Source organism: Diadema antillarum, unplaced genomic scaffold (genome assembly GCF_040938485.1).
Source record: "Diadema antillarum isolate AM-2024a unplaced genomic scaffold, OU_Dant_1.0 seq00001263_RagTag, whole genome shotgun sequence".
NCBI lineage: Eukaryota > Metazoa > Echinodermata > Echinoidea > Diadematoida > Diadematidae > Diadema > Diadema antillarum.
In genome coordinates, this window is record NW_027272045.1 from 307,264 (window position 1) to 323,140 (window position 15,877).

At 39.2% G+C, this 15,877-nt stretch overlaps 1 protein-coding gene and 1 long non-coding RNA gene across 2 annotated transcripts; both read left to right on the forward strand.

Moving 5' to 3' along the window:
* Positions 1-4,268: 4,268 nt before the first annotated feature.
* LOC139745389 (uncharacterized) lies at positions 4,269-6,990 on the forward strand. Its single transcript, XM_071655783.1, has 4 exons — positions 4,269-4,366; positions 4,765-4,865; positions 6,091-6,222; positions 6,853-6,990. The coding sequence occupies exons 1-4, from the start codon at positions 4,294-4,296 to the stop codon at positions 6,943-6,945; spliced, it is 399 nt and encodes a 132-aa protein (XP_071511884.1). The 5' UTR covers positions 4,269-4,293; the 3' UTR covers positions 6,946-6,990.
* A 1,371-nt stretch (positions 6,991-8,361) lies between these two features.
* Positions 8,362-14,311, forward strand: LOC139745391 (uncharacterized). The gene is made up of 4 exons (XR_011711889.1): positions 8,362-8,436; positions 9,154-9,326; positions 10,787-10,865; positions 14,234-14,311. It is a non-coding gene; the product is annotated as an uncharacterized lncRNA (long non-coding RNA).
* The last annotated feature ends 1,566 nt before the right edge of the window (positions 14,312-15,877 follow it).

The following is a 15,877-nucleotide window of genomic DNA, read 5'->3' on the forward strand; positions in this document are numbered from 1 at the left end:
CTTTTTTGATCGCTTGCGAATGAAAAATTAAACATGGTGGGAATCAGAAAGAAAAGAGATGGAAATAACGCAGCAAGTGCTGGACAAAGCAGGAAGATGAATCTAAATAGATCAAGGAAAAAGCAGACAATGACCTTGTCCACAAGTTCAACAAAAAATAAAGCAACCGCGAGAAGAAAGAAGGGAAATGATCGCAAAAATGTGACGCGAGAGATAGATCGGCTGAAAGCCAAGTTGGCATCGCAAGAAGGTAAAGGTGTTCAAGGACAAGCAAGAAGACCACAGGAAAATGTGATGTCTACATCCAAGGTATGTATATCAATAATATGGCTATCAATAAAAGTTCATTTTCCTAGCATAACGGCAACAGCGACCCTAGCCCCGGAGACCGCGCCGCGTGGCCGGCTGTCGCAGTTACAGCGACCCCAACACGTACCAGAGTACCAGCTGGTCAAATTGCCCCTCAATGAAACAGGGTTAAACTTATGTATTCACCTAACTAGCTAGTTAGACAGAAAGATCCGTCTGTCCGGAAGAGTCTTTTATTTCTTTTACGTTATCGCTCTCCTCCATAGACTATAAGGAGGGGATCCGTGAAGCCAGATGCAGTCTCCGTGGAACATTTCCCCGATGACCAGATACAGACTGATCTTTCGGTCAAGTATTCACCCTAATCTGTGTGTAATCAATGCAACCAGCACGATTGACCGAAAGATCGGTCTGTATCTGTCCGTCGGGGAATGTTCCGCGGAGACTGCGTCTGGCTTCACGGATCCCCTCCGTATACAGACCGAAGTCAATGATGCCAGCTCCTGTGTGGCAGTAGCGCACAGATCAAACGTTACGATAAACCAAATTTCAGACAGCTTTTTTATATTCAAACAAGTTTGACATGACATGACACATTATGCAGCAATATTTGGGGTTAATTTCTCACATTTTGCAATCGAAATACTCACAGTAACGCGGTTATAATGCAGAAATTTTATCCATATCGCAACATCGCCGTTCGCTAGCTGTAGGTCGCCATTTTGAATCTGTTAACCAATCACATGCGAGGTAGTTTATTAAGTAAAAAAAACACGTAGAAACTACCTCGCATGTGATTGGCTAATAGATTCATACTGTATGTTTCTGCAGTTTGAACGTGACGACGCGACGGGCTGGTTGATGTGTGTTTTGCGTTGAAAATTCGACCGAAATATTGGATTATTCATTAATCTGGTGAGTGTAGTCTATTCTTGAATAGTTGATTTAACTATTCAAGCTTAAATTTGCCGACCTAGGGCCGTGAATTAGACGCAATCGAGAAGGGTGAGGTACCTCACCCAATTTTCCATAGAGACAGTGGTTAAGAACATCCACACAGCAATGGGTACTACAACCTTCCGTCTGTCTACGGAGGACGGCGTTAATGGCAAAATACGAAAGAGTCCTCCGGACAGACGGATCTTTCTGTCTACCAGCACGAAAGCTCCCACACTCCAGTCTCCAGTCAAAATAACAACCGGACAATGACAATGTTTCAATGGGGTGCCCCAAAGTTTAGTCTCACCCTCATTATACTTTGCAGAATTTAGGTAGTGACTACCAAGGAATTTGATAATCCTGAAGTATTTGATACATGTATCATAATTCATATGACATTCTCTTCTCAATCTCACTCCCCCCCCCCCCCCCCCCCCCGTGCATATATCTTGAGTCCTACAGTTTTGAATGTTTAACAGTAATATAGATGTGCAATCTCTGGGGACTGAATAACCCCTTGGCGCTCCTGATCCTTAGCGTTGAGGCTGGACGCAGTGTAGGGAATGCATTTATGATGCAGGGAAACAGATGGTGCGATTGAGAATCCTGTATTTGTTGCTCTGTCTCTGTTTAATTTCATGTTCCTTTCTTGTTTGTTTTTGTTTTAATTTAAGGTCATAACTAGACGAACACGCAAGGCACTTTTGGAGACGAAGAGAAGAGCAGAACAGTCCCAAAGTGAGGAGAGCTCTTTGGGAAAAGTTGATATCACCGCAGAGGACAAGGAAGGACAAAAACCTGATGGAAAAAATGATGCTTCCACTTCCACCCCAGTGTCTGTGGACACAGCGGTAATGACTGAAGCTCTGTTCAACATTTAGTGTACCAGTAATGCTTATTCAAGTGCTAAAAGCATCACTCCAATTCATTTGCAGAGACTCCAACCCAAAGTACCTTCTGATCTGGAGATTCTCCTGCCTGAAACCCCTAGCAAACGGGAGATTCCAAGTTGATGTGTGCGAAGTTGCTCTCTGGTGCTATCCAAGGCTTATTTTTTCAACGTACAATAGCAATAAGTAAGAAATCCTTTCAAACAGGAGACACAGAGCCAGGGCGGGAGAAATTGAATCTCAAGCGGGAGAACGGAAGATTTTGCAAAAATGTGTTTTCGGCGGGAGATCTCCCGTCGAAAACGGGAGAGTTGGAGTCTCTGCATTTGGTAATTAACTTGCCAGGCTCGTTCCACATACCTAAATGTACAACTGTATGCATTGTAGGCCTACTTGTTTTTATCATATTCTCATGGGGAAAGAAAATTTAGAATAGCACAGTACCGGTACATAGAACATGTTTATGATGAATAAGAGAAGACTGCCTATTGCTGTTTTTTTTTCTTTGTAAATCATATATATCTATGGTTAAAGCCACTTAACCCTAACTAGGCCGGGCTATTTAGGTAGTTGATACCGTCGACCGCGCGATCGCGACGAAAATTGGCATACACATTGCCTATGATGTAATCTAAAATAGCATGAAGTTAATTTTTCAAAAAATCATCATTTATGCTAAATCATGCTAATTTATGCATGATGATGCATAAAATCAGACTATTTGGTATAAATCACCAAAAAAAAGCTCAAAACAGGCACATCTTCTGTGTAAATATTCTTTTTAGTGTCCTTAGCAAATGTAATAAAAAAAGATTGTATCAGAAAAAATTCTTAAGTATTTTATTGTTTTTTTGAATTTCTTATGTATTTCCTTGTTTTTTCGACTTTATGTTTTTCATTGTTTTTTCGATGAAATTTGTCCGCGACATCGCTCTGAACAAGAAAATATGTTATTCATTGATTTTAATCAATAAAACACCAAAATAATCATGCTTTTATGAAATTTGCCAGTAAGCACAGTTTGCATTGAAATTTGCCAGTAAGCACAGTTTGCATTGAAATTGTACACGAATTAACGTTTTTTAGCAATTTTTGGTCTAACATGCATGTACATATTTAGGTGTAACTTCAGAACCGCGCGCCCGGGCGTCGCAAATTTGGTGTCAAAAGATGCGGGAGACTTGAAAGAAAAAAGTCATAAAACGTCGCGGCGATAGCTTTTTGCGATTGCGATACATCGCGCGGAACGTCGAGGGGGGGCCTCGGAGGCCCCCCCCCCCCCCCCCCCCGGCCTAGTTAGGGTTAAATGTATTCAATATGTTGTCAATATCATATTTTTTTTCATGTTGACAGACTGACCCTTTGTAAATTTGTGTACCGATACCATTTGATGCTAGAGATACCATGTAAATTCCATCAGAATTGCTGAACAATTAGCATTGCTTTTTTTACAGTAAAAAAAAAAAATTACAAAATTAATTACAAACAGTATCATCATTTTCATCCTGAAACTGGAGAATTTCTGATGTTAGGAACACAATCATTGATTCAAACTTCCTTTTATGGGATGAAATCATTGACAATGACCTATTTCCTGCCCGTAATATGCTCGAATTATTTAATGGATGCGCCCTGTGTAATTATCATCCAGTTTTGATCCGGCTTTGTCCCACGTAGCTGGGGTGGCTGAATTCACCTCACTCTAACAGCAACGACTGGTACTCACACAATCTTACCTGATTTTGGACATCAACTTTCCAATAATCATATGTAGTGATCCAAGCTCCTCCTCCATCTGACTCTTCCATGTCTTCTTGTATCTCATTCATTTTAAATCTAGTACTTTCCTCGTAAAAGATGGTCATAATCCTTCCTCAACACATGCCCTTACCATCGCACTTCATTCGCCCTTGCCAGCTGTTCAATTGATTCTTCCCAACTAAGCACCTCTGTTGTAAATGTCCATCAGAAAATAATTATTTTATACACCATGTAAATTTTCTGACAGTGAAACAACATTTTTTAATCAGTCGCCTTTGCTGTAACTGATTGACAAATTGCCCTCCATCAACATAGATAATAAGTTGCCTTTGCTGTTCTCATTTTTCTCTCTTTTTTCCTAAAGCTGTCAAAACTGGAGAACCTGATTGGCAAAATGGACACGGATGACCCAAGTCAGCTTCCAGACACTCTCACTAAAATAAAACACTTCATATGCAGTTCTTGCAGTAAGTGCATTTCTTGTTATATAAAACAAACAAGTTAAAACACTGTGATCCTAGTCATCAACGACTTGTATGTCGTGCATGGATGTGCAATCCAGTTTGATAGTCAATAAAGATTAAAAAGTTCAGCATGAAAGGAAGTATTTATCCTTATGAGGGATAGAACTTGAGCTGTTTGAAATATCTGTTGTATGTTCTGTAACATGTGTACTGGTACATGTCGCAAGCAGTCCATAGAATGGTGCGATGTAATTTTACTTGCCCACTCAGACTCCATATTATAAACCTGAAAAAGTGTTAATACAGTCCTTCAACTTTTCTGTTACTTACTGTGAAGTGATACCACTGCATTGTGAATTTGTACAACCATATTTTGTAACTTTGTTTGTTGCCATGCACAGCTAAATGTCATTCTGTGGAGGTTGTCAGCAAAGCGGTGGAGCTCGGCATTGTCCCCAAGTTGGTGTCACTGTTGAAGAATGAGGACACAACAAAACTGCCTGTAAGAGATTAATATCTGTTCAATACCAGTGATTTTATCTTCAGGGTTCCAGAGACTCCAACCCCAAGCACCTTCTGATCGGGAGATTCTCCCGCCTGAAACCCCTAGCAAATGGGAGACTCCAATTTGATGTGCGCACATCACGAGCGGAAAGCGCGAAGTTTCTTGCGGCCTGGGTCCAGGGCCCGCTTAAGGGCCCTTGAAGCTCTGTTCTAGATGCTCTTTCATGCTATCTAAGGCTTATTTTTCAACATACAATGATATTAAAGTAAGAAATCATTTCAAGCGGGAGACACAGAGCGAGGGCGGGAGAAATTAAATCTCAAGCAGGAGAATGGGAGATTTTGCAGAAATTGGCTTTCGGTGGGAGATCTCCCGTCGAAAACGGGAGAGTTGGAGTCTCTGGGGTTCATTGACTGCTCCAATAAATAACATATACTTCATTGCATGTATTGCTATGCAGCATGCAGAAGTCCTCCTGTTGTTTTGGACAGTTCTTTGATGGTGTCACCATCCAGGGACATTGTTCCCACAAGCTCTGCAACAAAACCTGCAGTTTCCCAATCAAACTACCCTGAATCATCGTTGTTGCTATATTCAGGCCTTGGCTTGGACCACCATAAAATGAAAATGTGATACCACTTTGTCTCAATCCTTTTACTTAACCCATTAAGGATGGGCTGATTTTGCTACAACACACATTTCCCATAGGCACTTGCCCAAGTATACTGGGGACTTGTCCTCAGTGGGTTAAGATGGGAAATCACTAGCTTCAGACAAATTGCCAGAGTAATGTAAAATTAAAACAAAAAAAAAGAGAAAACATACAGGCATTTCTGAGATGCCATGGACTTAAATATGTACAAAAAAAAAAAATTTATTGTTGCTTGGTATTTTTGTCATGTTATGCAATATTTATATTGGGCAAGATATAGCAGTTATGAGTGTGTGTAGATCAACTGAAGCTGAAGACTATTTTTGTCTTTTACTAAAGTGAGTTTATGTTCATTTGTAATTTCATTCTGTGTTTTATGGATTGTCCTTGTATGCGTGTGTAAGGCCTACAGGTGTATGTGTGTGTGTTTGTGTACATATGTATGTACAGTTCACATGTAAATGTATTTGCGTACAGGTTTGAATGTGTGTGTATAGATGTTCATTATTAAGTCATCAGTAGGATACCTAGCCGTCAATCCATTCATTCATATCTCTGTCTAACCTACAGTGGGAAGCCTGTTGGATGCTGGTTAATATCACTTTCTATGATTCAGACCAATGTGAGACACTGATGAGTCTAGAGATCGTACCATCTCTTGTCAAGTTAGCCTCTTCCAGTGACCAAAAGGCCCAGGAGGGGGTGAGTTGTGAGATATCTTTCCACAGTTTGAAAGTCACAATGATTGTCAGAGTTAGATGAGAGGCATGTGTTCTCTCATCATGTCGAGTATACATGTACTTCTTCATTGGCCAAATCGTAATTTGTTCTTTTTTGGTCATACGTATTTGGGGAATTAGAGGAGCTCTTGTGGCTCAGTGGATTAAGCCAATGGACTCCCAATCCATGGTTCCTGGTCCCAGTCCCCCTGGCTGTAACAGTTGCCCCCACCCCCCCCCCCCCCAAAAAAAAAAGGTTTGTTTTATGTTTGTCGGAGCCAGTAACGTAATATTCCTTCAAGAGTGATACTTTCTGGTACTGCATGATGAGTAACAGAGCTGGAAACTTAATGAGTGCACGGCAAAAGTGTCAAGTGGCAGGTAGAATTATTTTGGGTCACGTACGTGGCAAGATTGTCTAAGCAAATATGACTGACTATACCATTGCCTTGAAGAAATCACCAATCAGTGAACATAAGGGACTTAATGTGAAATGCAAAAGTTGCACTTTCTGACTAGAAATGTACTTGAATGATATCCACAAGATGTTTCTGTGTGACCATTGAAGAAATGCATGAAGGCATCTGTTCATGTTCTTCTCTTCATAATACAGGCATTCGATTTATTGAGGAATCTTGCGGGTTCGTGTGCAGAAATGAGAGACAAGGTTCTGGATTCTGGAGTCAGTGATGTGCTTCTCAGGTAAAGTATAGCAGAGACTCCAACCACAAGCATCTTCTGATCTGGAGATTCTCCCGCCTGAGACCCCTCGCAAACGGGAGACTCCAACTTGATGTGCGCTCGCGCACATCACAAGCGCAAAGTCCCTTGCAGTATAGGGTTCTCGATGCTCTCTCGCGCTATTTAAGGCTTATTTTTCAACATACAGTGAAATTAAGTAAGAAATCATTTCAAGCGGGAGAGATTAAATCTCAAGCGGGAGAACGGGAGATCCTGCAAAAATGGGCCTTTGGCGGGAGATCTCCCGTCGATAAGCGGGAGAGCGGGAATCTCTGGTATAGTGCGAAAGAAACCCACTGCCCGTTGGAACCTAGTCAGTGGCAAAATCCACAATCTTGGAAAAATTACACAAATATGGTATATATACCGTGCACTGAGAGGATGTAAAACTTATTTAATCAGAAGTGACAAGAATAGTTCTATTTCTGTGACTAAAGGAATTTATAATTCCTTGAAGCTTGAAATAGTGCATGATCTATACAGTCAACCTTGCATTGCTTGAATCGGATGGAACTGAAGAAAATTATTCTATTTATGGAAATTTTAGGATTCGCGTACATTATATTGTAAGAAGAGGATAAATAGGAACTTTTATATTGCCCTCAATGTTCATCTTATCCAGTGTCAAGGTATGTGACATTTAAGTTCTTTTATTTCATCTCCAACAAATTGAAGATACAGTGAAATGTCTGAGTGTGTCACACAAAATCAGTACAACAATGTAATAAACATAGTAACATGTAATAAAGAAACAGGAAATTGTTAACAGAGATACAAATAAATGCTATATCTTTATGGTAAACTCCAAAACATAGTTGTTGGAAATGCAAGGGACTGCTACAAACCCTCATTTAAAAGAAAGAAAGAAAGAAAGAAAGAAAGAAAGACATTGACTGTATTTTGTTTTTATAGCCCTGTATCAAATTTGTATTAAGAAAGATAGTTGTATTGTTCAAATGAAATTGCTCATAGGATCTGTCTACTGCAGTAGTGGATGTGATTTACACAGTGGTGTATGAGGTGATACTGTAGCAGTGTAGACATACCAGGATGAAAAAAATTGATCAATCGCATATCTCTGACAACATTCATGGTACAATTGTACAGGACACATACCACAAATATGTTGTCAGGGTATAGCACAATATTCTCTATCGGCATTTTATTTCAACATTGTTACATCATTGCAGTGTTCTTTAGTCATATGGTGCTATATCAATCATTCTCCAAACAGGATGTAATTGCTGAAGAATTTATTGTAGGACAGTCTGACTGAAATATCTGTGAAGTAGTTCATATTCTGGTGCACAAAGACATTATTTGACCCTTGTTGTTGCATTTTTATTGCAGATTACTAGAAGCAGCTGACGAGGCCCCCCATGAAGTTTTGGATTGTGGGATCTCCCTCATTGCAAACTGTTTCAGAACAGCTTTTCCATTTCCAGAATCAAACAAGGTAAGACTGATATTTGATGATGAATATAGTTCCACACCCCTTTCCCCAACACATGCGTGCACATGTTTGGCTCTTACCAAAAAAAAAAAAAAAAAAAGACAAAAAATCACAAAATGACTCTAAATCATAAAAAAAGAGAGTGAAATTTCTAAGCGCTAAGTTTGCTGGTTCTGCCCTGAGATTCTTCCCATCATCAAAGAGGGATAGGGAACATTGACCTTTGACCAAAACAGTGATGGGCACTGCCTCTCTTGACACACACACACACACACACACACACATGCACAAAACAAAACAAAATAAAACAAAACAGAAAATTATTGCATGGCCCAATAGGATGCATGAAACTGGCCATTCATGTACAGAGTAACAAGTGCAGAAAGTTCACTGACAACATCAGACAAGATTTGCTAACATCGTATCTCTCAAGGCAATGTCGGCTAATGTTCATCATGTATAATACAGTGGTGGATCTAGAGGTGGGCGCAAGAGGCTCACGTTCCCCCCCCCCCCCCCCTTTTAATATTTATCGTTAAAAACAAAAACAAAAAAGAAAAAGAAAAAAAGGAAACGAAACCCGGAAGTGGCACCAGAAATATTAGTTACGCCCCCCCTTTACAAAATTCCTGGATCCGCCCCTGTAATATGTTAATTTTTTTTTGTGAGTGTTTGTTCAATTGTTGTTGTTTTTTGTTTGTTTGTTTGTTTGTAATGCAGGTGGCACCCTTCATCCTACCATTGGGTAAGCTCCTGTCTCACAGTCATCCAGTGGTTGTTGAGAAATCCTGCTGGGCCCTGGATTACATTGCTTACGGACCATACAATCGCATTGCTGCATTTTGCACTACGCATGAGGACAGCATTTGCAGGAAGTTGGTGTCGCTTCTCAGGTAATGTGTCATCAATGATATCATGTTTGTTTCTATTGGTATCATACACTGCATCTTCATAGCTGCATCTTATATCAGTTAATGCTTAGTTACACATAAATGACATGAATGGCCTACTCATATTGATACAAAATGCTTGAAAGAATGAATGAATCTAGCATACAAATATACTTGAGTTTCTTGTTAAAACAATGGGTAGACGTGACTCCAAAAGAACTATTCACTGAGGGGCGCAGCCCCGAAATGAATAGTTCTTTTTGAGGCACCGAGGCCTATAGTTTGAACACGAAACTCAAAATTAGGTGACGTATATTTGTTTTATATTTTGGATAAAAGATTCAATCGAAAAGAAGGGGAGATTTGGGGAAATGCAAAGCGATAAGTCGTCTGGTGGATGCAATGTTGTGAAGGGACCCTACATTGACTGTGCCATGAAATATACCATAAAGAAGCATGTCGCTGTGCACGATGTGGGTTAAAAATTTTACATTTGACAAGCGCAATGCATGGTGTTAAGGTGCGAAGCAATGCACAATGTCAGAAATGTTTGTATGATGTCACAATTGTTTGTTAGAAATTGATACATTTCACCTAGTGACGGTACGAGCAAAGCGCAATGTCAAAATTGCTATGTGGCGTCACAATTGTTTTGCTAGACATTGATACATTTCACAGAGTGACGGTGCAAAGCTGCGCACAATTTCAGAATTGCTTTGTGACATAATTTTGCAAATAGTATACTATTTGCAAAATGTTGTCAGAATTTTGCAAATTTTGCAAAAAAAAAAAATTGTCATTTTGCAGATAGTACTTTATACAGTGTCAACTTTCTGAAATAGCTGAAAATACCTACAATCACGTGAAGCTCTTTCAACCAATCATTAGAGGATGAATTTTTGATCCAAAATATAATGGTGGATAAATCCTATGAACTGCGTAGAAAATAATAGTCAAACCCTGATTACTAGTTGGTTCTCTTCAGTGGTCAGGGGATATTGGATTGTAGCGCAGAAATCTGATGAAAATCCACTTGAAAATACAAAACATGTTGTAAATGTTCAGAAAGAAAAATAATAATCTTAAATTGGCTTGTGATATTGTAATAAATATTATATTGTTAGCCATTCTTTCACAAACTCCTGTGTCATAATATCAGATACTTTCACCTCATATCAGCACAACTCAGTATGAACTCCAGGGTTTCAATTCCAAGTGTCACCATTTCTGTTAGAAAGTCATTCTTTAGTTTGTGTAATCCTTCACCTCTCACATTAGAAATTGATTTTTGATATGCAACAAGATAAATTGCATTAAACTTGGATTATAATGATCACTCACAAGTGAGATGCATGTAGATTAATCATCCTCATTTTATGTATTGCACAGGGTTCACATTTAAGAGAAAGAGCAATGTTTGATAAATGTTTGTTTTTTACTGGCTTTTTCTTTTTGCCATGCAGTCATGCCGACCAGAAGGTTGTTAATGCTGCATTAGCAACACTTGGAGCTATCTCTCATGGAAGCATCTCACAAACACAGGTACGTAGGTTATCTTTATTCTAAGATGTGATGTGTGTTTCTGCCACCAGAAGCAAAAATACTGTCATAATTTTGCAATCCTACAGACTGTGCCTAAGTGTGGATTCCAAGTAGATGCATTGTTAATGATAGTACCAGGCTTCTAATACGATGTAATGATTACTTGATTGGCCTGACTTCAAGTAAAAGAAGAGTGATAAAAACAACAACACTACAATTGAAATTTGAAGCAGTGTATGGAAAAATTGCTAGCTAGCAGATAAATTACACTTACCATGAGTGCAAGTTACAATTACTTCTCTGTGCGTCATGGCATTCATAAGTAAAGAGAGTCATTTGCATACTATAGTGCTCATGGGCGTAAATCGGGGGGGGGGGGGGGGGGGAATGGGGCATATGAATCCCCCCTGAAATGGAGGAGGGGGGGATGGATGGCCTGTACAATCATCCCCCCCCCTGAAATTTGAAAGAAAAAAAAATGGAGGAAGCAGAAATGTGATTGCATCAATTTTGGCATATTGCATGACGTTCGTACGCCCGCCTTCAGACAGGTAACAGAGTTCAACAGTATTCTATCTTGTAGGATAACAGAGTAACAGAGTTCAACAGTATTCTATCTTGTAGGATAATGTATACAGGTAACAGAGTTCAACAGTATTCTATCTTGTAGGATAATGTATTCATGATATTCTCAAGCGCTAGCTCGCTTCGCTCACTTGTGAAGAAAGTAATATCGACATATACTGTATGTTATGGTCCAGACATTGACAACATCAAACAGTATAGACCTACATGTAAACATGCTATGACGTGAGCAACTTGGGACCATCTACAAAATACGTGTATTTACGGGGGGGGGGGGGGGGGGGGGGAGTGTTAGGGCAGACAAATCATTTGTCCCCCAAGCAATTCCCGAGATGAGGACAAATCTCGAACTTTCTTTATGGAAAATTGTCCAAATACTGCCAGAACTATGCACCAGATCGTTGAATTGCAATCATAAACATGCAAAAGCTCCGCTATACTGGATCCCTTTGGATAGACTTTGTGCACTTTTACTTTTGTCATTTTCATGTCATTTTTTCACCCAATAATTCCCAAAATGAGGAAAATTTCCTTGCGTTTTGTCTAAATATCTTATCCAAAGTATGCACCAGATTGCTGAATTTCAATTTAAAAAAAATGCAAAATCTCTCGTGCCCCAAACCCTCCCCCTTGGTGCCCCTTTCCCGAGCCTTAGTACTTTTCAGATTTACAAAAAATTCTGAAGAATTCTGAGCGCACAAGATTTTTTATCACTTTTATTCTGAAAATTCGAAAGTTCCTTCATGTACAAGGGAGTATCCCCTTTTAATCAATCCTTCGCTCGCTCACTTCCCCCTTCACAGATCATTTTTTTTAAATTTCCCAAATATTCCATCAAATAAGCGTATACGAGATATCTCAATTTCAACTTTAAAAAGGCAAAAGTTCCCTCGTACGGGAAGGGTGGTGATAGCACTCGCCCACGCCTTCTCCCTGCTCGCCCGTTCCCCCCGCGCCCCTAGGCATACAAGTAGACTGTGGCTATTACACTTTGAACATAGACAGTTTTCCAAATATGCCACAAAATGTGTGCACTAAAACGTTTAAATGCAAACAGAAAATACAGAATCTCCCTCGTGTAGGAAGGGGGAATAGGGAAATGCAAACAGAAAATACAGAATCTCCCTCGTGTAGGAAGGGGGAATAGGGCTTATCCCCTCCCACCTTCTCTGATAGACAAATTTCCAGATATTCCAACAAAAGTACACACCAGATTGTTGAATTTCAGTCAAAAGGTCAAGTAAAAATATTAAAACTTCACCTTTTTTCTCTGTACCTTGGAAATTGTTCAAGATATCTTCATGGAACATAGTATATATACATGTACTGACTGGTAGTGATTATCTAGAGAATTTAGGGTTCATGGGGTCAAAGGTCAAGGGCAACACTTCAAAATTTTACTATTTCCCTCATGGAAAAAAAATCCAAAATTTCACCAAAAATGTGCACCAGATTGCTGAATTTCAGGTCTGAAAATGCAGAATCTTCCTCGTGTGGGAGGGGGGATACCCCTCCCCCCGCTCCCTCGCATAGATATGTCAGAAACGAAAAAGGTCTTCATACTTTTAAGGTCTGATTTTCCGTCGAAAGTCATCTGACAAGAAAAAAAAAAGCAACAACAAGAACAAAAAGTCTTCATATATATTTCATGCAAAAGAGTGGAACATTCAATCCCTGTAAAGTGTGTGTGTGTGTGTGGGGGGGGGGGGGCACCAAGCTTTTCTCTCTCTTCCCCCCACCAAGGCTGCGCCGGTCCGGTTATGGGCTTGTAATCATGGTGATGGTGACTTTCGCCGATCATCCCCCCACTCCTCAGTACGGATTTACGCCATTATAGTGCTGTAAAATAATATTCACGGAATTAGAACACAGTAGTGGTATCATTTCTTCAGAAAGGAACCAATTCATAAGTTGAATTGATCACAAGTTTTCCATGTCTAACTGCTCTTAAAAAGAAAAAAATCGAGTAAATTGGGGAGCTATTTAACAAAGAGCAGCACAGAGTCGTAGGTATCATTAGTTGTAAAAACTGCAGTTCATATGGAAACAGAAAAAGACCAATCTGCTTTGTACTTCATTCGCTATGGTAGTGCACAATTAAGTGTAAACCTTTTGTGCAAAATATAATGCATTACTTTATTCATGCAGCTGATACATCAAATACAACTATGTAGTGCCTTACACAAATACTAAACCAACACTGCAGGTGATTTTGGGCTCTGGGTAGAGTATTACTCATCCTGTATTCCTTTCATGAATAAAGTGGTTAGTTGATGAATTACATTTGATATGTTTGGCAGGTTTCATGTGCGATCATAGCCTAATCGTTAATATAGAAGGTAGAGGGAATAGCACCAATCAGCTATTGAAAACATCATGTCAGCTGTATGTATTTGTATATCTAATGTATTGCAAACAGGTTAGTCAAATACAGCTCAGCATCTGGATACACATAATGTAATTGATAGCAGACCATTCGTAATGTTTTTTCATGTGCACAACATTTTCTGGAATGCATGTTCTTCCATGGGAAAACACTTGTTCTGTAAACAAATGGCAAACACGCATCTGTTGCAGTCGATAGTTGGCTAGTTGGCTGTGATGGGCTCACTTGTGATGCTGCAGAAATTGCATCCACAGACAATTTTAGAGATTTTAGAGATAAAGATATGTATTCTGTTACAAAAAAAAAATGATCTTGTCGACAAATGAAATATGAAAATTGAATTGAATTGAATTTATTTCTCAAAACTGTATCATATTCTTCTTTTCTACCACCTCAGGCTATTCTTGGGAGTGGAGCACTGGAAAAGTTCAAAGACTTGCTAGAACATGTTGATAAGAAAATAGTCATGAGAACACTCCTTGCCGTGTCAAACATCGCAGGAGATGGCAGGGAGCATATTAAGGTCTGTGAGTGTTCTTTCAGTTCAAGCAGTAATGGGCAATTTTCCAGCACACTGCCCTACTTTGACAAAAGGAAGCAAGTGACAGAAAGGAGTTTTGTATTTAATGGGCAAAATATGTTTTTCTCTCAGATCTCCATTGTAAACTTTAATAACTTCTCAATATAAGGTTATCTAAATACTGTACGACTCAAAATACTGTAAACTTTTAGGATAGCCAGTTACTTATTACATAAATTGTTATTTGTATATCAAATATGGCACTTGCTTCCTTCTGTCAAATACTGTAAAAGTGTAAACTTTCGTTGTGTTGAAATTTTCGCGCATTTCGCGCAACCATAAACTGGTGTGAAAATAAAAGCACGCGAATATTTTTGTTTGCCATATGTTCCTCTGCGTGATGTCTTGATTCCGCAGAATTAAAAACATGCGAAACTCTTCTTACCAATCCAAGCGCGAAAAATTAGTCGCGCGAAAATATCCGCTTTTACAGTAGATAGTCCTTCTGTTTTGAGAAATGGCTCGAACAAAACTACTGTTTTCAGTCATGCTATCAACTGGAATTAACATACAGTTCGACCTCGATTATCTGGCCATGTCGGGACCGGCGCTAAGCCGGATATGCGAATTGGCCGGATACGAGAGACACAATGTTAATGTATGGGTGTCTGCACTCCTAATTTTTCTGTTAGCTTTCTCAATGACCGATCGCGATATAGCCTCGACTGCGCCGTGATTTGCTGACAAGTTTTCCATCCATGTTCTTATGGTGAATTTACAGACCATGACTGGTTACTTTTACAATGATAATGTGGTGTGAATTTATTTAAGTTCTGTCGGGAATATTGTAGGTAAATTGTGTGAGTTTTATAGAAATGTTAATTGAGTTTAAAGTCACTGTTTTTTCCCAATTTTGGATGAAAAAATTAAGTCTTTCACTGCATGAACGCGTCCGGATAATAGAGATTTCCGGATAAAAGGAGGCCGGATAATCGAGGTCGAACTGTACATACATATATTTGTACATAATTTTGATGTTTGATATATGCAATTCATGATGTACCAGGTAATGATTATCATGATTATTACTTAGAAGTAGCTTGTTTCTACAGTTACGTATAATGATATTGTAGGTAGAGCATGCATTATGTTCAGAAACATTGGTCTGAATTCGCAAAGGTGGTTTAAATCTGAATCATGGTCTGTGCAAATTTCTTCTACGTAAATATGATTGACAGATTGCGTATGCCAACAGATGTCCAATACCAAATACATGTTGATATGTGCATGTCACAGCTACACCTATTTCATGCTTATTTTAGACCATGGTCTAAATTTGTACCATGGTCTAAGTTTAAGCCACATTTGTGAATTTGGGCGATTTAGTTTAACTTATTTTAGAATTTTGATATTTTTCTGTAACTGACAGGTAATTCATCTCACTTTATCAGCTCACACGTGCCAAAGGCTCGAGTGAGCTATTGCAGTCATTCACCATCTGGTGTCCATGGTACGTGCATC

Coding starts and splice junctions, on each gene's coding strand:
- LOC139745389 (XM_071655783.1), top strand. CDS start 4,294: ATGGACACGGATGACCCAAGTCAGCTTCCAGACACTCTCACTAAAATA. Junction 4,367..4,764: donor CTTCATATGCAGTTCTTGCA/GTAAGTGCATTT, acceptor TGCCATGCACAG/CTAAATGTCATTCTGTGGAG. Junction 4,866..6,090: donor AGGACACAACAAAACTGCCT/GTAAGAGATTAA, acceptor TCTAACCTACAG/TGGGAAGCCTGTTGGATGCT.